The sequence below is a fragment of the Phyllostomus discolor genome, chromosome 4 (genome assembly GCF_004126475.2).
Source record: "Phyllostomus discolor isolate MPI-MPIP mPhyDis1 chromosome 4, mPhyDis1.pri.v3, whole genome shotgun sequence".
In the NCBI taxonomy this organism is placed as follows: Eukaryota; Metazoa; Chordata; class Mammalia; order Chiroptera; family Phyllostomidae; genus Phyllostomus; species Phyllostomus discolor.
The window spans coordinates 550,995-571,675 of NC_040906.2; the positions used below are offsets into that span (position 1 = coordinate 550,995).

Sequence of the window (20,681 nt, forward strand, 5' to 3'; positions counted from 1 at the left end):
TGCTGACCGCCTCCTCTGCACGGGGGGACTCAGTCCCCAAGGTGTGATGCGGGAAGTGGGCGGTGCCAGTGGGCGGTGCCAGTGGGCGGTGCCGGGTGCGGGGAGCCTAGTGCTGACTCCACTCCGTCTCCAGGTTCCGGGCCCTTCCCCCCACCCTGTCCCTCAGGGCCTTCTGCCGGAGTGGGGGGCCCGCGGGGGAAGGGCCCGGAACCTGGTGTGGGCAGACGGCAGAGACAGGTCCCCGAACGCCAGGCCCCGAGTTCTTTCTCGAGGCCCCGGCCGTCCCCGTTTGGGGGAACACTCCCCAGGAGAGGGGAGTGCCCGCCTGCTGGGTTCCTACTCGCCCTACCTGGCCGCCATAGGTGGGCGGGTATCAGGGCACCCACTCGCCCCCACGGACTCTCCTTTGCCCTGAGCAGCTGTTGCTAAGGGCCACCCCGGTCCCCTCCGAGCCTGAGCTGAGCTTCAGAAACCCCCCACAATGCAGCACCAGCCACCGGGCAGAGGGAGGCCCTGCCGCCCAGCTCTGTCCAGTTGCTGCTTTTGTGAGCTCTCAGCACGTGGCAACCCCAGAAAACAGGCCTGGATCCGTCTTGAAAGAGACAGCGGACGGCCACGCCCCGCAGCCCACGGCGACCAGGACGGAGGACGGGGGCACTTGCTGGGCGTGTGCCCCTTCCCGCCCCCGTCCTTGAGGGTGTGACGGGTTCCCGGGAGGAGCTGGGCCCACGGGGACCGTGGGCACCGAGCCGGTCCTGGGCCAGCTGGGGCCACTCACGCACGGAACAGAGGAGGCCACTCGCCGAGGGAACGACCGCTCGGACCCGCGTTGACCCGGGGACGAGGGGAACCGCCCACAGGTGGACCCCCAGCAGTGCGGCCTCGTCCTCGAGGCCGATCCCAGGGGCCGGCCGGGGCCACGGGCTGGGGCAGCGGGAGGCCGTGCAGACCCGACTGCTGCCCCCGCTCCTGCCCGCCCGTGAGTCACGGGGAAGACTGAGTCATTTCCAGCCACCTGCTGCGGGGACCGACCTGCAGTTCCTGGACCCGGAAGGTTCCGCGGCCTCTGCACGTGGGAGGTGGGCTGGGCCGCGTGGGACGTTCCGGGTTTGGCTCCGGTCGGTGGAAATGTTTTCCTCGTGCTTCCCTGTGTTTACGGAGCCCAGGGCACGGAATGCAGCCCGTGGCCGAGGAAGCCGGCCTGGCGGGGCCTGTTCCGATCGGCACGTCCGGGTGGAGACCTGGTGTGGCTGGGGTGGGTGCTGCCTGACGGGAACACCCACAGGAGCACCCACGGGAGCGGTCCAGCAGCAGCGAAGGCCCACGTCACAGGGCCAGGGGGCTCGGTGGTCCGGGACCGGAGGATGCCCGGGGGTGAGCGTGGGCTCGGGCTGCCTGCGCGTCCTTGGCCCTCTGCCGGCACCAGGCTCGCCCTGCCGATTGGGGTTCCCGGAGCCGCATGCGTGCTGGCTGCCCCAGCCCTGCTCCGCCCCGGCTGCTCAGGGTGCGCGCCGGCCCGGTCAGCCCTCCCGGGGCCGCCAGCGGGGCTCACTTCTCGGCTGGGGAGGCCTGGCTGGGGTGGGCCTGTCGCTGCCGCGGCGCTTCCCGGGCCAGCTGCTCCTTCCAGCCGCCTGCCTGCGGACGACGGGCAAGAGCTCCGGTGGCTGGTGCCCGGCCAGCGCCCCCAGAGCTCTGCAGCAGGAAGGGCTGGGGGCCCCCTTCCCCCCCGGGAGCTGATGTGCTCCGGATGGAAACTTGGGCAGGAAGACGCTCAGGGACGAGTGGTCCCGCCTCGCCCCAGGGACACCCATCTGGGGGCCCGGGGACCCCCTTCCGTTCGGGCCGTTGAATGCGCCCAGGGTGATAAGGAAATGAGCAGCCTGGTGGGTCATGGACACGGGCTTGGGGGTGACACTGGCGGTGACGTCACCTCCGGGTCCTGGCCTCCTTGTCGGTGCAGTGGGGTCTCCCGCAGCGTGGAGCCTGCGTGTCTGCACACGTGTGCACACGTGTGTGGGTGCCTCGGCTACATGCCCGAGGCTCTGTCACACTTGGTCACCTCCCTGTCCCCCATGTGCTGCTCTCTCCCGTCCTGACTCTGGGGGACAGTCTGCCGGTCGTGGTCTGAGCAGGTCCCAGGCAGCCACCTCTGACTGAGGGACCGTCCCCGCCACCTCTCCTTGTGGGCAGTGCTGGGGGCAGGGGGTGGTGGCCCACCCCGGAAACGTGCCCCGCCTCTCAGTGAGCTGGGGCTGAGGGGGGGGGGGGGGCGGTGGGAGGGGGCAGCAGCGCTGAAACCCCCTGCTGGCCGACCCTCCGTCCCCTCCCTCTGCCCCTGACGCTGCCCCACCTGCCCCTCCGGCACCTTCGCCCGCCCCCAGTGGGTCCGCTCCTGGCTCGGCCTCCACCGCCCGGTCCTGCTGGTGCTGGTCAGCCAGCTCCAGGGGCTGCTGGGCGCTGGCCTGCGGCAGCTCCGCTGTCCAGACCTGGGTGAGGACTCAGGACCTCACTGCCCCCAGGGGCCGCCATCCTGTCCCCCAGCCCTCGGCCGGCCCAGGACCAGCAAGCGGGCGGGGGCCTCGCCTGGGCGAGAGGCCCGCCCAAAGGCCTGCAGGGCAGACCTGAGTCCGTGTTAACGGCACCGGCTTCCACTCGGCCTACTGGGGGCCCACGGCACCGCAGGCCGCATCTGGCTGCCTCCTACCTGCTCACAGGTTCTTGTTCTGCGGGGGAGGTTCTGTCCAGCGGTAAAGGGGAGATGCCACCCCCCGCCACACGGGGGAGCAGCCTGGCCCGGCCCGGCCCCAGCCCGCTCAGCCCATGCTCCTCACTCGCTCCCTGCTCTGGCCCCTGTGCCGGCTCACGAGGTCCCCTGACCGTCCCCCACTCCCAGGGGTGGCCCGCCAGACGCCGCTGTGGTCTGGGGTGGCGTCTCTGCGTGTGCCCAAGTGCACACTCGCATGTGTGCCCCGAGACAGAGGCCAGCCCAGCGGGTCCTTGGCCCTCGCCAGCCATGAGAGCAGAGCCTACAGCAGCTCTGACGGTGGTTGGACCAGCCTTCTCTGGGGTGAGCCTGCGGGTGCCTCTGGGACGGGCCCTGGGTCCCCAGAGCACTGGCGAGGTGGGGGAGGGGGCTCAGGGTGCTGCCCTGGGCCGGGACCTCCAGCCCCACCAAGGGGCACGGGCATCTGAGCTGGGGTGGGAGCTGAGGGGCACGGGGCCAAGTCGCCGTCTGTGTCAGAGCCGTCCTCACGGGGCCCCTCAGCTGCCCTCCCCGCCTCGTGGGGCCCACCCAGCACGCTGTGCCCGCCCGGTGCACACGGCGCCTGCTGGGTGCAGGCTCGGCCACTCCCCCCGGTCCTATCAAGTGACCCCTTGTGTCACTGTCCCCACCGTCTGTCCTCCTCGGAGCTGCCAGTGGCCTGAGCAGAGCCCCCTTCTTTGCCGCTCCCCCACCTGCCGCCTGCCAGGCACAGGGCGGGAGGGGTGGCCTGGGGTTGAATCCCTGGAGCCGGGAGACAGTGCTTTGGCTGGGGCTCCCTCTGCCCCGTGGGTGGTCCCCTTGGGGGAAGGAGCTGAGCCCGGACACGAGTGCTGCTCTTCCGGGCACGGGCCCACCAGCAGCTGGGCAGCGTCAGGGCCCGGGACCTCTGTCCCTGGCCTGGCCTCGCTTAGCCCCACACCCCTGCCCGCAGGGTCACATCTGGGGCCCCTGGGGGCCGGGCCCCGGGGGCCCTGACTCAGGGAGGGGCAGTGTGGGGTGACGCTGTGGGGTCAGTGGTCAGAGCGCCAGGAAAGCAAAGGCCCCTTTCTCCTGCAGGACTGCGAGAAACAGACCCTCCGCTGAGGAAGGAAGTCCCACCCCTTAGGTCCCCGCGGACGGTCCTGGCAGCGCGTGCGAAACGGGGAAGAGCGGGTCCAAAGCAAACACGCGGCCGCGGCCGGGCTTCCCCCCCGGAGACACCAGAACAGGGTTTATGGGCTCGCAGCCCCCACAGCTGACCTCCTGGAGCTCATTAGCTGCGCCTGCCTGCCTGACTGCCTGCCCGCCCCCCACCCCTCCGGGCAGCCCCTGGGAGCCCCGGTTCCCAGCTCAGCGCTGGCCCCGCCCCCCAGCAGGAGTGGGAGGGGCCTGGTGGCTGTGTCCTGCTGGCCGCCCGCCTTCCTGGAGGGGCAGGTGGCCTGGTGTGGGCTAGCGGCTGTCCGGGGCCTGTCGGTGACTGTCCTGACCTACTGGACTCTGCCTCCGTCCAGACCCCAGTCCTGTCCCCAGGGTCCCTGCCCCCACCCCCGAGTTGGCCACTCCCCTCCGGAAAGCCCTCCTGTCCCTGAGTCTGCCGCAGCTGGACGGTGTGGGCCTGGTGGCCAGGGCCTGCCTGGGACTCGGGACGGATGCTCCTGGAGGCCCCAGGCCCAGCAGGCCCCTCACTGGGGGCTGCCCTGCTCCCCAGAGGTGGGGGGGCGGCGTGTGGTCAGCACTCACGCCACCACAGCCCCCACCCCGGTCCCTGGGCCCCCGGCTGCTGCTGGTCCGGCCTCTGCCCCTGCCACGACCGAGCACCGCCTTCCTGCCCAGCGGCGTGGCCCGTCCCTCCCTCTCCTCCCTGGTGCCCACGCGCCCGGCTGGCCCCTTTCCACCCGGAGTCCGAGCGCCGTGGGCAGTCACACCCCCGGCCAGTGGGGCCGAGCCCTGGGGCCACACTGCTCAGGCCAGGCAAGCCCGAGCTGCCAGGACGCCGGTCTTTGCAGGGCTTGGTGAGCAGGTGGTGCAGAGACAAGCCCAGGGGTCCCTGGGACCCCAGGGGCCCCTGCAGTGTCTGTGGGGGTGACACTCAGCACAGCCTCCCCCACCCGCTCTGAGTGGCTGGACGCCGCCCCAGCCCTGCTCAGCCCTGCTCAGCCCTGAGCCCCACGGACGGCTCTGGGCCCCGCCCTGTCACCACCCACACGGGTGGCTCCACCCCGCCCCGCCCCCCCTCTGCTCAGAGCCTTGTTGGCCGCTGGCCCCTGGCCGCCCTGCGGGGTCCCTGGGATCTCCCGAGAGTTCCACTCAGGCTCCGTCGTGGGAAGCCTGGGGTCGGCCTGGGACCCAGCATGGCTCTGAGAGGTCGGCACATCTCCAGCTGGGATCTTCCACGTGTCCCGGGGGAGAGGTGGCCAGTGCCTCTGGTTCTGTGGGCGGTGAGGTCGGGCGGAGGTGGCTGGGACTCCAGGGGCCAGTGAAAGGGTGGGAGGTGGGACTTAGAGCCTGGAGGGGCCGTGGGGGGGCGCACAACCCGGACTCTTCTTCACAGAAACCGCCGCCACCCCTGAACCAAAGGAGAGACAAAGGCGACGCTGCTAGGGAACGGGGAGAAGGGAAAAGAACGCGCGTCAGAAGCCACGGCCCCATGGCAGACCGCAATCGGGGGACATGCGGGGACACCTGCGAGCGAGGGGTGGCGCGGACGGAGACGCACGGCTTCCTCGCCGCCGGGGGTCGGAACGGCAAGGACCCAGGAGGGCGCTCGTGCGGGTGGCGGGAGCAAACGAGACGAAATGGAGAGAAGAGACGAAGGCGGACTCTCTGAGCGGTCGGACGGGCTGCCGGCACGCGGGGGCCGGAGAATCCAGACCCAAACAAACCCCCGGCCGGCATCCCGGCAGGCGCAGACCCAGCCGCAGCTCCGGCCGCAGGCGTAACCGCGGCGACCGCGAACGCACGTGCGTGCGCGGAACGATTCAAGGTGGGTGGCGGCCCGGTGCCCACAACCGACCCACGAAGGGGCGGGGAACTGGGCACCAGCCGGGGAGGAGCCGCGAGCCCGGGCGTCAGGGGGCGGGAGGGCGGGTTGGCAGGTGAGTCCCCCCGACCCTTCACAACGCTCCGCTCCGAGGCTGCTGGGGCTATTCCAGGAGATAGGAGAAGGTGGCAGGCTCTCGGATTCTTTCAACGGAGACAAGATAATCTCACCGGAAAAAGCCGAGGAGGCCCACGCCCCAGAGCGGTGCAGAATCGGGCGTTTTTGGCGGAACATCAGTCACCAGCCGCGCAGCCCCAGCCCGCGGACTGGTGCCCGCGGTGGGGGCGGAGGGCTCCCTGGCTTTGCTTCCAGGGCCCGGGCCGAGCTCTGTCCCGGCCTGGGGGGGCGTTGTCGGAGGGGCGGGGCTGGCACTGCGGCGGGTGCCAGGAGGTCGCCGTGCCCTGGCTCCGCGGCAGGGGCGGGGCGGGGGCCCGGGGCTGCGTCCTCACGCCCCGGGCTGCCTCGGCACTGTTGATCTAGCGAATCCCTGGAGACCCGAGGGCTTCGCTCTCAAACAAGAATCTTACTGTTTGCATAGCACAGCCCACCATTTAATTAGAAAAATATGTTTTTAATTAACTTTCTCTTGACAAACACGTTGGCGTAGGCGCAGCGGGGAGAAGCCCAGTCCGAGGACCGGCCGCGCGCACAGACCTCGCTCGGCCTCAGGGCGAGGGGAGGGCACCGCAGCGTCGGCCGCACGCACGTCCGCCGGGGTGTGCGGTGCGTCCAAAGGGCCTGGGGCTGCCGGAGTCCCGGGCGAGGCCCCGCCCGCCCCCCACGCCCGCACAACGGCCAGCAGGTCCCAAAACTCGGGTAACTCCCCTTGGAGCCGGACAGCAGAGCTTCTGCGAGGAAAGAGTGGTCAGAACGAAGAGGCCTAAAAATAAAGATAAAAAATGGTAATTGCCAGAATTGCAGAAAAATCTGACATAATACGGATAGGTTCTAGCACACACACATCACTAAAAGATTGACTAAATTCTCAGTCAAGCAGAAACATGAGCATGGGTGCAGGAGATCTGAACAGCACCCAGAGGCGCCCGCAGCGCCCATGCGTGCAGACCCCGAGTGGGAACCCCCGTGCCCCGGGACCCTGGCCTGTGGGCCAGGCTGGAGGGGCTGCCGGATGTGGAGGGGAGGCCCCGGGAACGAGGGTCAGGCGGCCCCTCCCCCCCCATTCCGGGACCGGAGCAGCTGGCCCCCACGGCGCCCACGCCCCCGCCGGAACTTCTCTCTGCCTTTCGCCCGAAGCAGCCGCACAGGGTCACACGGGGTCCCTGGGGCCCCCCCTTCTTTGAAGACGTGCAGAGGAGAGACACACAGCGTCAGTGGTGATCGACTGTGGTCGGAGACACCGAGCCCGTCTGAGGCGTCGGGGCCGAGGGTCTGGGACCGAGAGAGAGTGGGGCGAGTGTCGGGAGAGGCTGGCTGACATCCTGGCCGGGGGTGGGGGGGGCCGCGGGCGCACCGTGGAGACGGAAGCACAAGGTCAGCGAGGAGGACGGCCCCGAGAGCCGAGCTGGGCTGCCGTGAACGCCAGGACGAAGGGGCGGCCGGGGAGGCGTGGGCAGGAGGGAGGTGTTCCCGGTGGGTGGCCGAGACCGGGCGCCGCCGCAGAGCGCGCTCACGGGCGCAGGTGCGCGTCGGCGCTGAGGCGAGTTTCCGAATTTCGGAAGTAAACGGGTGCCCCGCGCTGCAAGCACCGTGCCGCTTCCGCCCGTTTCCGGAGTCGGCCGAGACCGCGGTCGGCGGGTGCCCCGGGCGGCCTGGACTCTGAGCTCGGCCGGGCCCCTCGCAGAGATGGGGCGAGTCCGCCTCCCCCCACCCCCAGACGCCTGTGCACATGAGGGTTTGGCTGGCGTGTTCCACCCGCCACCGGACCCGGGGGTTAGCGGTCACAGAGGGACTGTGACCATGGGCCGTGAGGCCACCCCGGGGTGGTGTCACGTCACGTGGAAACAGGGTTTGCGGACGTGACGAAGGGTGACGACCAGCCCACGGGGGAGCAGCCGGGTGGGCGAACGGCACACAAGGCCTGGGCTGAGGGCTCCAACGGGGGGCCCGTGAGGAGGCCCAGCAGGGACTGGGGGAAACTTCTGGAAGCTGCTCTGTCCTTGGCGGATGGCTGGGAAATGGGACTTGGGTCCCAGGACCACAGGAAGCTGGACCCTGCCATTCCCTGAGTGAACCGTGAGGGGTCTCTTTCAGCCCCAGGGGGATGGGGCCCCGCCAGCCCCGAGGGTGAGACCCAGGAGAGAACAAGACCCCCACTCGGGCCCCCACCCTGCAGGGCTGGGGGCTCCCTCGGCCCCCATGGCTGAGTGGGAGTGCACCGAGCTTGGGCTCAGGTCTGGCTCTGCGTGGACTGGCCGGCCCTGAGCAGAAAGAGGGGGCAGGCGGGTGTGCAGCCCGGGAGCCCCCAGGACACAGGTGCAGAGACCCGGCAGCTGGGAGGGGGCCGGGGAGCAGGAAGGGGTCCCAGCAGCCACCTGCCATCCCCGAGCCCAGCGTGACTTTGCCGCCGCGCTCCCCTGCCCCCCAGACCAGGGAAAGGGGCGAGGGCAGGATGTGGGCACTGGAGGGAAGGGGAGGGCAAGCGACCAACATGGAGGACAGCACGGAGGGCGTGAGGAAGTGTTAACAGCAGAGGGACGAAACAAGTCTCCACGATGGCTGTGAGAGGGACAAGCTCCCCCCGGAGAGGCAAACACCCGGGGTGGAGCGGAAACGCAGCCAGGCTGGCGGGAGGTGGGCGGCGGGTTGGAAAGGGTGGGTGGTGGGCCGTGCCGCATCAGGCAACGTGGGACACAGGACTGACAGCAGGGACCGGGCACAGGGGCCCCTGGACCTGGAAAACCTCTAGCAGAGAGACCCTCTGGATTCTGAAGAGCAGGCCCTGGAAACCCACAGGCCGAACACCCTCAGAAAGGGAAGACGGTTGTCACCGGGACCCGTGGCCCGGGAGAGCTCCGCCCAGCGCGCTGAGCGTGGGTCCGTCGGGAGACAGACCCCGTGCGAGTGTCTGAGAGCCGTGTTTGCGAGGGCCGATGAAACAGGCGCAGTTCAGCTTGGTTTTCAAATGTGCGTGGAGCACACACGTGGAACACGGAACACGGCCCCGTCCCGCCTCCCCCCCGCCTCTCCCGTGGCTCGGTCCACGCCTCACCCGTCCTGCTGCCCCCCCACCCCGCCCATCGCCCCAGCAGCTTCGGGCTCGAGGGTCTCCAGCAGAAATGGCCTTTGGCCTCACAGGTCCCTCACAGGGCCTGGGGGCAGGGCTGGCCGGCAGGTCCGGCGTCCCCAGGGCCCGAGCGCCCGGGCCCCCCCACCCCACTCGGTGCTCTGCTCGGCCGCTGCATCGGCCTCTGCGTCCCGGCGTGCGGCCTCGGCCCCGGGCCCCAGCGGCCTCCGGAAGGCCAGTGTCCCCGGCCCCAGCACTCTGTCCTCCGTGCAGCTGGGGTCCTCGGGAGCCGGAGCCTTCCCGGCCTGGGCTGAGCAGAGACGGGGGGCTGGGGCCCCTCGCCCGGAAAGTGCGGACCCCAAGCCACCTTCCCAGCACGGAGCCCCCACTGGGGACGCCGGCCGAGTTCGTGCTGTGCCGCCTCCTTCCGCGTGTGAGGGACCCAGGAGCAAAGCGGTCCCTGGGCAGCAGAGACGGGGCCCCACCGACGGAGACCGGGGGTCCGCACCTCACTGGCTCGGTCACCAGCCCAGGCCGCCCTGCCCAGGACCCCGTTTCCCCAGTCTGTAAAATTAGGACTGGGGCCATTTCAAAGACAGGGAGGGACCCGGTGCCCCCTGAGGCCACCCGCCCACAGGGACCTGAGACTGCCCCTCCCGCTCCCAGCCCTGGGGTGCAGGGCCGCCACCTGGAGCCACCTCCTCTCCTGGCCCGCGGACCGCTCACTCACCGGGTGCTCCGCCTCCAGCCTCTGCAGCGCCTCCTCCTGCAGGGCCCTTGTGGCCTGGGCGCCACCCGCCTCCCCCTCTGCCGGGCGCCAGCCTGTGGGGTGATCAGGGTGGCTGCCTGGCTCCCAGGTCCAGGGCCAGGGGGTCATCCCCTCCCACCCCACCTGCCAGGAAACTGAGTGCCCGGCACCAGGAGGGTAGGGGCTGGCTCCTCGCGTCCTCTGAGCTCCAGGCCCCGCCCCCCACCCATCCTCCCTCTGGCCCCCTTCCCTTCCAGAGAGTCAGGCCCTGGGCCCAGCCCCCGTGTGACCCACTGATGGGGATGGGGTGGGGTGGCCAGCAGGGCAGGGGGCCTCACTGAGGTGACTCGGGGCAGAAACCCGGGGGGCGGGGGATGGGCCTCGTGACTGGATGGGAAGGAGGCTCCAAGGGTGGGTGCAGCCAGTGCCAAGGCCCTGGGTGGGGAGGGCCTCTCCAGGCCTCTGGGGCAGTGTGTCCTCCAACTCAGTGGGGCGCTGGTCTCCCCGAGAAGGTGGGGAAGGGTGCTCACCTTCCTCCGCCCGGGCCAGCGCCCTGTGCAGCCGCACCACCTGGCTCTGGGCCCGGGCCCGCTCCCTCTGCTCCTCCCGCAGCTGGCAGCCCAGGCTGGCCACCTGGGAGCGCCAGGTGTCCTGGAGAAGGGCAAGGTCAGGGGCCGCTAGGGAGCGTGCGGGGCTGAGGGGTCATGTGAGAGGCTCCGGGGGCCTGGTGGGCAGCCCTCGGAAACTCAGGGGAGGCCCTGGAAGGGTGTGGCAGGGCTGGAGTGGGGCGGGGCCCACGTGTCCAGGTTTGGGGTGTGGACACGCAGTGGGGGGACAGGGCGTGCCGTGGCAGGTGGTGGCCCACAGCCTGTGGGGTCAAGGTGACTCTCAGGGGCTGACCCCTGGCCTGACCTGGGGCGGAGTAGGGTTGGGCCCTGCTCCCGGGGCTGGCATCTGGGGGGGAGGACCGTGGGTGGGCCAAGTCCGGGCACCACCTGGCTGGGGGTGGGTGGCTCGGGGGGGGGCCCTGAGGCGGTGGGATGGGGAGAACATGTGAGCAGCTGCTGGGAGGTGGGTCCCGTGTGAGGGGTCACTGGGGTCGCTCTGCAGGTGGCCTGGCCAGCCCTTCTGGGAGCTGCAGGCAGGGGTGTCCCCGGGGGGCCGGCTCCAGGGCCTCCGCTGCTGGGTGGGAAGGAGGCCGCGGGGGCCGTTGGGATTTGAGGGGCTCTGGTGTTCCTCACACGAAGGGTGGTCGGGGCACCTCCGGGGTCTCCGCAGATGCAGGACGGGCGGACAGGCGGACAGGGCAGGGCCTCCGGCCCCACTTACCCGCTCCCGCTGGGCCTGGCGCCGCTGCCGCACCAGCTCCCTCAGGGCCTGCTGCACGGCGGCCACGTCCACCTCTGGGCTCTGCCACCCCGGGGCCGGCGGGGGCCATCGGGCTGGTGAGCAGGGCCGGGCGGGGGGGCTGGAGCCTGTAGGACAGCGGGGGCTGAGGGGACATGGGGTGACACATGCAGGTGTCCCGTCCCCACCACAGGGCCCCGGGGGCCCCGTGTCCAGGCCCTCGCTGTGCAGCCTTCGAGGCCCGGGGAGAGGGAGGGGGAGGGTGGCCCGGGTGGGAGCGGGGCCAGGACAGGAGCCCCCGAAGCCGCCGAGGACACTGACCTTCGAGGGGGGAGCCGGGCCGCCCAGGGCTCTGTGCTCGGAGGCCCAGCTCGCGGCGGAGCATGGCCCACAGCCGGTCCAGCCGGGCCTGGGCGTCCTGCCTGGCGCGCCCGGCCTCGGCCAGCTCCTGCTCCAGGCTGTGGGCCCGGCGGCCGGCCCCGTCCAGGCGAGCCCGGAGGCCGTCGGCCACGCCGCTGGCCTGCTGCGCCTGGGCCTCCACCTCTGCCAGCTTCCGCTGCAGCCGCAGCACCTGCAGCCAGGCAGTGGGGGCTCAGGGGAGGCTGCACACGGGGGCCCGAAGCCTCACCCCAGGCCTCTCGCCTCAGCCCCCCCTTGGCACAGGGGGGGCCTGGGGCCCGCTCCCAGCCCATGTTTGGCAGCGGGGACACCTGAGCCCCGGTGGGGAAGGGCCCCCCAGGACCACGGAGCACACCCCGGCAGGCAGCATGGCCACACGGACAGCCTCACGAGAACGGGCCAGACGGGGCCACAGCCCACGCTTGTCTGCCTGCTCGGGGCCTGGGGTGGCACGGGCTGGGTCAGCGTCACCCTGAGACCAGGGCTGGGGACACTCAGGGTGCCTGCCACCATCCCCCACAGGCTTCCCGGCGGGCGACAGCATGGGCACATGGAATGTGGACCCCCCGCACCGGGTGCACGAGGGGCTGCCCTGACCCCACCAGTCCCTTCACTTCCAAACGGGCCGCCTGCCCACTGCTGCAGGCCCCGGGCAGGGCCGGTGTCCCCCGCCCTCCACTCACACAAGGTGAGTGGCCAGGGCAGTGACTGGGGGCCCCCACCCCCAGAGAAGTGCACACAGGCTGGGGGAGGGGGCAGCCAGGCCCCAGCTGCGGGCCCAGAGTGCCCCGGCCTGTCGGTCCGGGGGCAGGAGTCCTGGCGCCACCGGGCAGGGCAGCCGGCCTCATCCTCGCCCTCCCTGGGTGGCCACGGCACAAGGACCCCATTCACGGCTGGAGGTGGGGGGCTGCGAGGTCACGAGGGGGTCACATGGGCCAGGGGAGGTGAGCGCGTGTTTCTGGGTGTGGCGCTGGGTCTGAACCGGGGTGTCCCGCGCAGGCTGAGGCCCGGGGAGGCTGCTCAGGCTGTGGGAGGGGGAGCGGGGGTGCGTCCGAGGCCACCGGCCTCCCGCAGCCCAGCCTGGCAGCAAGCAGAACTTGGGGGGCGGGGCTGGGGCTGAACAGAGGGTCTTTCAAGCTGCCTGGGGCTGTGTGTGGAGGCTTGGGGGGGCCCACGGGCTGGGGGCGTGCAGACACGTGTGGGGGTGTGGGGGTGGCCGCGAGCTCAGAGACCTAGAGCTCATGGATCGGTCTTTCCGGGGCCCCTGCCTGTCCCTGGACTCAGCGCTCTCTTCCCCTGGGGGAGACTCTGCCCTTCGCTGAAGCCCGGGCCCCTGCGGGGGGCGGGGGGCACACGGGGTGGGGGCGAGAGTGAGGCCTGGGCAGCACCGACCTCTGCCTCCCTCTCGGGGCCCCTGGGCCCTCTACCTCCTCCTGGGCGTCCTCCCGCGCAGCCTCCACCTCGGCCGCCTGCCTCCGCAGCTCCAGGGCCTCCTGGCGGCTCTGCTGCCGCTGCCGAGCATCCTGTGCACACCGGTCCTGCAGCTGCCGCACCTCCCGGCCTTTCTGTAGGTTCTCGGCCTCCAGCGCCCTCACCTGCAGGGGGCGGGGCCACAGGTGGGGGCCGGGCGGCCCCTGCACCCCTGCCTCTGCTCCCGTGTGCTGGAAGGAAGCCTCCCTGGCGGCCCGCTCCCCACACTCGGGCTCAGCCTGGCTCTGCACTCGGGTCCCGGCGGTGCCCTTGACTCTGGCCCTCGGCCGGGCTCCGCGGACACCTGGCAGGTCCTCTCCAGGTCGGGGCCCCGTGGAGCCCGAAACCAGCTAAGAGCCCAGCTGACCACTGGTTGTGTGGTGGGGGGGCACCTCTGGGTGAGCCAGCCCCACTGCGGGCCGTCCCCGTGGGGGCCCGGGGGGGGGGGGCGCAGGGCCGAGCTGTGCTGTGTCCTCCGCCTGGACTCCTGGCCCTCGGGGCTCGTGGGCCTCAGGATAGTCTTTGGGCCTGAGGTTTGGGGCTCGTCCTCTGCACCCTCCGGGGCAGACCCACCCCAGAACCCGAGTCTGAGCCGCCAGGGGTGCCTGGCGGGGCCGGGGGAGCTGGGCCCCGGGGCGTCGCTCACCTGCCTGCAGAGCTCCCGGAGCTCCCGGCGGGCGTCGGCCCCGGCCTGCTCCGCCGCCCGCAGCCGGGCCTGCAGCTCGCTGGCCTCCTTCTGGGCCGCGGCACGGGCCGCCTCCAGGACCAGCACCTCTTGCTCCTTTTCCTCCTTGGACCGCTGACACCTGAGCAGGGTGTCACCGGCTGGGGGTGGGGGCCCACCTGGGGACTCTGGCGTCTCCCACGGTTACAGGCCAGGCTCCCTCCCCATTCTAGCGAGACGCGCCCTGCGGTGTCCCAAAGCCCAGCCTCCTTGGGCTGCTTGTCCCCTCTGGGGCCCAGCAGGTCCCAGTGCCCAGCGGCCCTGGCTCCCCTCTCTCCCCAGCCCCTCCCCCCCCACTCCCCTCACTCCAGCCCTCGGGGGCGTCGCCTGCTGCCCCCCCCCCACCCCCGGAGCCTCTGTTTCCTGCTGGATGGAAACTCCCTGAGGGCCGGGCCGGGACTTCCTGTGTCCCAGCCCCTACTCCCGAGGCCGGCAGTGCCGCCCCCGCCATGGGTGGGCAGCCGGCACCCTGGGTCTCCTGGGCGTGTCCTCCCACGGCCTGGGGGTGGGGTGGAGCAGCGGGGCAGGAGCGCGCAGGCCCTGCGCGAGGGGCGGGGGGGGGGGGGGGGGTCGCCCTACCTGGCCTTCTCCCGCTCCGCCCTGCGCACGGCGGCCCGCAGCTCGGCGCCGGACCGCTGCAGGGCGTCCTTCTCCAGGGCCTCGGCGCTCAGCGCCCGGCGGGCCTCCCCGGCCGTCCTGCGCAGCCCCTCGAGGCTGTCCTCCCTGCCCCGCAGCTCCCTGTGCAGCGTGGCCAGCTCCTCCCGGGCCTCCCCGAGCTGCGCCCGCAGCCGCTCGGCCTGCGAGAGGGACGGGCAGCTGCAGGTACCAGGGCCAGCCTCGGGGGTGGGGTGGGGGGGGTCGGGGACTGCGGGTCGGGCAGGCTCAGGCCCCTGCGGCCTCGGGCTCTGGTCTGCGGACGACCGGGCTCTACCAGCCTGTGGTCACCTCCCTGTGCCACTGAGGCTGCCGAGTGGCACACCTGGGCCAGGGCCAGAGCCCAGGCAGGGGACACCAGACTTCTCCTGGCCCCAGTCCTGCCTGTGCTCCCTGCCTGGGCCCCGGCACCACTGGCCACTGGTCAGCAGGGCCTGTGTGAGACGCGGCTTTGCCCACAGATCTGCACTGTCCCCACCCAGGGCCCGCCACCACTGCCCGACGGTCCCCACCCTCCGGGCCCTGGACTGTGTTCCCCCTGCCCAGTCAGTGATGGGACAGCACTCAGGATCCTGTCTGCCCCGTGCACGGTGGTGGACCCTGGCCCCCCGCTGGGATGGGAGCTGGCAGGGAGGCCTCTGTTGCCACCAGGGCCCACCTGGGCCAGGCCGTCCGGGAGCTCGGGCTGGGGTTCCCGCTGTCACATGTGCTTGGCACGGAGCACAGGAGTGTGGTGGGCCTCTCGAACCGGCCCAGCCCGCAGCCCTGGGAGCTGACCCAGGGCGGACCAGAGGCTGCAGGTGTGAGCCCTCCGCCCCTCAGACCGGCTCTGAGCCCAGTGCAGGACACACCCCCTGAAACCAGAGCCCTGGACCCTGGGGCTTCCTGCAGAGACTGCTGACACCGATGTGTGGGTGGGGTCGGGGGTCCCACTCACTCTGGGCTCAGCCCCCGCGGGGAGGGAGGCTCAGGGGAGAGCACGGGCAGAGAGCGGCCGGGCCTCCAGTGCCGGGGCCGGGGGTGGGCGCCCGCCTCCCAGGCCGGCCGTGGCCCTAACAAGGACACTCTGGAGGAGGCTGTGCCCCAACTCTCGTGGCCCCGAGGAGGAGGCCGAGGAGGCCAGCGGGGGCACGCGGCGAGGGGCAGCTACAGGCCCTCGGGGCCCTGTCCAGGCGCCGGTCGGCCAGGAGCGAGCCCCACTCCGCCGGCAGCTGCCGCGGGACGTTGTCCAGGCCCCGGCCGGCCTGGCTCCCGGGCAGCCGCTGTTGTTGTTGTTCTGTTTTTGGGAAGGGCCAGAGCACCCCCCCGCCCCCCTCCCGCCCCCCACATGTGGGAGCCACAAGCCGAGCGGAGCATTTTCCGCTGAGCTCAGCAGAAACCCACCCAGAAGGTCAAGGCCAGGGAAGGGGCCGTCTGCACAAAAGGAGCTGTTTTCAGTTCCCGGGGGGGGGGGGGGATGAAAACAAGCACAACAAACGTGGCCCCTCCCCCGCGCCCCCACCCGCCGCCCTCGGCCGAGAACAACCATCCCTTTTACAGGAATTTTACAGCCAAATCGCTTAATGTGATTATAATAATTATTTCTTTACTAGAAATTGTATAAACAGCCTCTTTTGAAATCTCCTGCAGGGGGGTGGCTGAGAGCTCTGTGTGGAGGAGAGGAGGGGTGTCGAGGGGTCCTGGCCTGTGTGTGGCACGTTCATGCGCACGCACACGGGAGCACATATTTATGCTTGGCGTGCATGCATGTTCATGCAGCATGGTGCACATGTGGCCATGCATCTGCATGTGTGCATGTGTGGACACGCACGCAACACTGCACCCATGTGCCAGCATGCGTGGAGGTACACATGCTGCCTGTTGTACACACATGTGAACTTCATGGGGGTCCACGTGCATTTGCATGTGTGTTGTGACCACACAGGAGTGCATGTGTGTGGCCACTTCTGTGCACTGTGTGTGCATGGGGGCATGTAGGTCTCCATGTCAGCAGGAATGCGTGTGCATGGGTGTGTGAGGGGTGTGTGTGAGCCGTGCTGTGGGTGCACGGCGTGCACTCACGCACACACGTGTGGACGCAGCCAGAGGCCTGGATGTGCCTCCAGCTCTGGGCTGTGAGAACGTTGCGGTTCCCATGGCGACTCTGGGCAGCCTGGCGCCAGCGAGGGCCCTTCTGCGCTCCTCTTGCCCCCTCGCCCCCGGCTCTCTGCCCCCCGCTCTCTGCCCCCCACTCCCCTTCTGGGGGCCCCGCTCCGAGAACCTGAACTTGTGAGCCTCCCAGCTCCCCCCTCCCCTGCGGCCCCCGGTTTTAAAGTCTCGCTCTGCTTCCCCGTGCGGTCGCTGACCGGCCTGACTTTGAAATCTGTTGAAAGGAGACCTTTCTCTTTGGGGGCCAAAGTAAACAGGCTGTCATGTTAAATCACGCTCTCTTCCTCTGGCTGCCCCGCCTGCCCCCCGGTGCGGGGGGGGGGCGGGGTGCGCGCCCCCCTCCTCCCTCCTCCGCGGCCGCCGGGCATGTGCTGAGTGAGCGGGTCAGCGCCGCCTGCCAGCCTTGGCCGGCTGCCCGGGTGCGAGGGCGGCCCGGGCCCTGCAGGCCCCACCTGGGCGCTGCTCGCCCCCCAGCCCAGATTCCACGCCCCCCCCCGTCCTCCCCGCTCCCTCCCGCCCCCGGCCGCCCCCAGTCCCTTCGGACCTGCCTCGGGGACACCGCCCCACGCTGCCCGCCTGCCGAGCTCCGCCTGGCCTAGCTGGGGCCGCTCCTGTCACCCTGCCCAAGGCTGTCCCCGCCCAGGACACCACCCCGGGGCTCCCGGGGCCCGTGTCAGGCCCACGCAGGGCTGCCCCGCACTTCCCCTGCCCCTTGGCCCCAGGCCCCCCAGGGCGGCCTCTCCCCACCCCCGTCTCAGCCCCAGTGGGCCTGTGCCCAGAGCTGGATGCCAGTGGTCCCGTCCCCCGACACCCCCAGGCCACACCGGCCGCTCCCCCGCTCCGGGCACCCTCACCTCTCTGCCCGCCGTGCTCCGCTCTGCTGCCATCTCCCGGAGGCTCCCGAGCAGGGCCGCGGTCTCCCCCTGATGGGCCGAGACGGCCTCCTCGAACTGCGCCTGCAGGGCCCTCAGCTCCGCGGCCGTGGTGCTCACCGTGGCCTGGGGGGGAGGCAGCAAGCCGCCGAGGCATCAAGGGGCTGCCCGCGGCGTGGCTCCAGGCCGGTGGGTGCCAGGCCAGGGCCTGGGTCTCATCCTGGCCACCGCCCGGGCCACCAGTGCCAGGGCTGGAGGGGGCAGTGGTGCGGGGTGGGGGCAGAGGCCCGAGCGGGGAGCCCTGTGGGGAGGGGCTGACCCCGAGCCTCCCCTCTGGGGTCCCGGGCAGCCAGGCCAGGGCAGGGCCCTTCAGCACGGACTCCTCTCCTGCCTGAACCCTTGTCGCTGGGCCCGCTGGGCCGAGTGGCTCGGGCAGGAGCGGCTGTCCGGCAAACGGGCGGAGGCCCTGCCCTCCAGAAATGCTGGACTTGGGCTCTTGCAGCCGGGCAGGGGCTGGTGTCTGCACCCAGGAGCGTGGGGCTGGATCTTTGCCCTCTTGGGCTTGTGGGGCACAAGAGGAGCCCCCCATCCTAAGGCCCCCTGCCTCTGCCTGCCAGCGCTCTCCTTCACTCCCCCCCCCCAAGTCACTCACTCAGCGCCGGCAGGAGGGGGCGGCTGGCTGTGCCCTTGGGGGCAGGGACATGCCAGGAGCCAGGTGAACAGGGACCTCGGGGTTAATTAGGAGAGAGCAGCCCTGCAGGAGGTCTGCAGGACACGGGCAGCAGCCGAAGAGACGGGCTGGCCCTCGAGGCTGCGTGGGTGCGGCTGCAGGGGTGGCCGTGGGCCCCAGCAGAGCGGTGGACCCCCAGCACCGTGAGGCCGTTCCCTGGAGGGCACCAGTGCCTGCTCAAGGCCGGACCCCGGGGCGGCCGTCCGAGCCCCGGTGCAGGCAGCGCCTCGGGCTCCCTGTCCCCGAGCCCTGGTTCCCTGCTCCGGCCGCTTGCCTCCGCACGGCCCACTTCCGAAAGGGGCTGAGGCCAGCGGCCAGCGACGGGGCGGGGACACGGGGCCCCACGGTCCCAGGTACCGCTCCCTGCCCTGCCTGCCCCAGACACAGGCTCCTGAAGAGGGGTCGGGCCCCGGCGACCCCTGCTGGCGGCCTGCAGCGGCCTCTGTCTACTGGTCCAGGGCAGGCGGCTGCCTCCCAGGGCCTCCCCCCAAGCCCTACGGGGCCCCCCGATTCCAGGGCAGAGACGGCGCCCCATGAGTCTCTCCCCTGGGCTGGTCCCGACCGTGTCCTTGACCAGGACGCCATCGTGAGGGCAGCGCCTTCTGGGTCCTGTGAGTCACTCTGGGGGGCTGACGCACCAAGGGGCTCCACGCAGACCTTTGCCCCGCCCTGGCCTCCCCCACATGCCGCCCCCGGCCCGGCGACTTCCTGTCCACACCCCACCCCCGACCCCCGCCATACAGCGGAAGAGTGCGGCGGCTGAGGACACCGCCCACCGACCGCCCACGGCAAGGCCGGCACCGTGCTCGAACCTGCCTTTTCTCTCCCGTGAAGGGGCCGACACGAGGGGCTCGCAGCTCCGGGGGCTGTGAGCACCGGACGAGAAACTCGGGGTCTGGCAACGCGCCGTGGGCCCTCCTGCTGCTGCCCCCTCCCCGTGCCGTGTGACTCGTGCCGGCCCCTGAGTCCCGTCACAGGGCTCAACAGCACACGCAGATGTGTCTGCTCGTGAGTGACCCCCGGGGTCACCATGAACTGCAGGAGCCTGGACCCAGAGGGTGACTTTCGCATGTGCAGTGTCCGAGTCCCAGTAGCCAGGGATGGACGGGTGGGCAGGTGGGGGCTGACGGTTAGACTGGACGAGTCGTGGGTGTGAACGGGCAGCTGAGTGCGGGGCAGAGGGGAGGCTGTTTACACGGAGGAACAGATGTGAGCCCATGAGTGGTGAGATCCGTGGGCGGTGAGATGAGTGGGCGGATAGTCGTGTGGAGGGATGGGTGGGTGGATGGGTGGGCGGGTGGATGGATGGGCCGGTGAGTGGGTGGAGGGGCAGGTGGATGTGTAGGTGGATGGATGGTCGGGGGAGGGTGGGTGCACGTCTCCCTCCAGGATTCCTGTGGAAGGCCAGCTGTACTCTGGCCGTGGTGACCTGGGAAGGCTGCCCCAGCCCTGTTTCCGGGGCAGGAAGGCAGGGGCGGTGGGCGGGAGGCTGCCCCGCTGCCCCACTGTCCCCTGTCACCTGCTGCACCTCCTGCTGCAGCCGGAGGAGGGCCTCACCCCGCTCCTGCTTCAGGCTCCGAAGCTGCTCCTCCAGAGCCTCCCTCTCGGTGGCCATCCTTGCCCCCAGCTGCTTCTCCTGCTCCAGCCTGTGAGCCGCCCCCTCCCTCTCCTCTGTCAGAGACAGACGCAGGGCTTCCTGGGCCAAGGCAGGGGACAGGCCGTGAGGACCACCCGGGACAGGGCCGGGGGACCAGTGAGGGCCTGTGGTCCTGCCCGAGACTGCGCTCAGAGGGCACCAGGGCAGGAAGGTCCCCAGGGACTGTCCCGTGCGGCCAGCACGTGCCCCGGTCTCTCACGGGGTCGCTGAGGCAAGGGCTGTGGGCCGGCTGCCGGGTCCCTGGCTCCACTGCCCTGTCTGACCCAGGCTGACAGGGCATAGGCCTCCCTGAGCTTCCCGGCGGACCCAGTGCCACTGTCACGCCCGAAATGCGAGGACGTGTCGGCGGGGCCTGTGGCCAGGGGGCGGCTCGGAAGGTGACGAGGCTCCCTCAGCGACGCCCTCCAAGTGCAGCCAGTGCCCAGGCTGCCCCTCCTGCGAGGGAGGGGGCTGGCCGCCCTGGTGTACCCCACGACCCTATCTGCCCCCTGGACCCTCCAGGCCCCGCCTCAGTGTGGCCCGGCACCTCCGCCCGCTGGCTGGTCTCCCGGGACCCCTCGCCCGAGGGGCTGCGGTCTCTGGGACGGGGAAGGCTCCTGGGGCGGCGGCAGCCGGCGGCCCAGGGAAACAGACCTTCTCCCTCCGGAGCCGTGCGAGGTCCTCGCGGTGGCCCAGCGCCTGGCTCCGCAGGGCCAGCTGCGCTCCCCGCTCCTGCCGTGCCACCTGGTTCCGCAGCCGCCCCACCTCCCGCGCCAGCTCCGTCTCCCGGGCCTCCCAGGCGCCTCTCAGCTGCTCCAGCTCCTCTGCAAAGTGACGGGTGCGTCCGGGATTGGCCGGAGGGCCCCGCACCCCGGAACCCTCCCTCCCTGGCCTCTCTGGGTGGACCCCGTGCGGCCTGACAGCCACCTGCCCTGAGGACGCTGCACAAGCTGCAGGGACAGAGCCCCACTGCAGGGGTGGGTGTC

General features: G+C 71.1%; 1 protein-coding gene and 1 long non-coding RNA gene across 3 annotated transcripts in view; both read right to left on the reverse strand.

Annotated features, from left to right (window-relative positions):
* Positions 1 to 8,093: 8,093 nt before the first annotated feature.
* LOC118499957 lies at positions 8,094 to 11,178 on the reverse strand. Of its 2 annotated transcripts, XR_004902474.1 has the most exons (4): positions 11,045 to 11,178; positions 10,246 to 10,366; positions 9,656 to 9,789; positions 8,094 to 8,634 (listed from the first exon to the last, which is right to left on the reverse strand). It is a non-coding gene; the product is annotated as an uncharacterized LOC118499957 (long non-coding RNA). The 2 variants fall into 2 exon arrangements; XR_004902473.1 differs by lacking the exon at positions 8,094 to 8,634 and having other exon boundaries at positions 9,475 to 9,789.
* A 173-nt stretch (positions 11,179 to 11,351) lies between these two features.
* The window catches only part of CROCC2 (ciliary rootlet coiled-coil, rootletin family member 2), a gene marked incomplete at its 3' end in the record, with an annotated part of 34,141 nt that continues 24,811 nt past the window's right edge, over positions 11,352 to 20,681 (reverse strand). Inside the window, exons 19-25 of the mRNA XM_036025015.1 lie at positions 20,350 to 20,519; positions 19,579 to 19,755; positions 17,312 to 17,482; positions 14,235 to 14,452; positions 13,578 to 13,737; positions 12,889 to 13,056; positions 11,352 to 11,633 (exon numbers count right to left, since the gene is read on the reverse strand). Coding sequence (XP_035880908.1) covers positions 11,352 to 11,633; positions 12,889 to 13,056; positions 13,578 to 13,737; positions 14,235 to 14,452; positions 17,312 to 17,482; positions 19,579 to 19,755; positions 20,350 to 20,519 — 1,346 coding nt within the window. The remainder of the gene's footprint in view (positions 11,634 to 12,888; positions 13,057 to 13,577; positions 13,738 to 14,234; positions 14,453 to 17,311; positions 17,483 to 19,578; positions 19,756 to 20,349; positions 20,520 to 20,681) is intronic.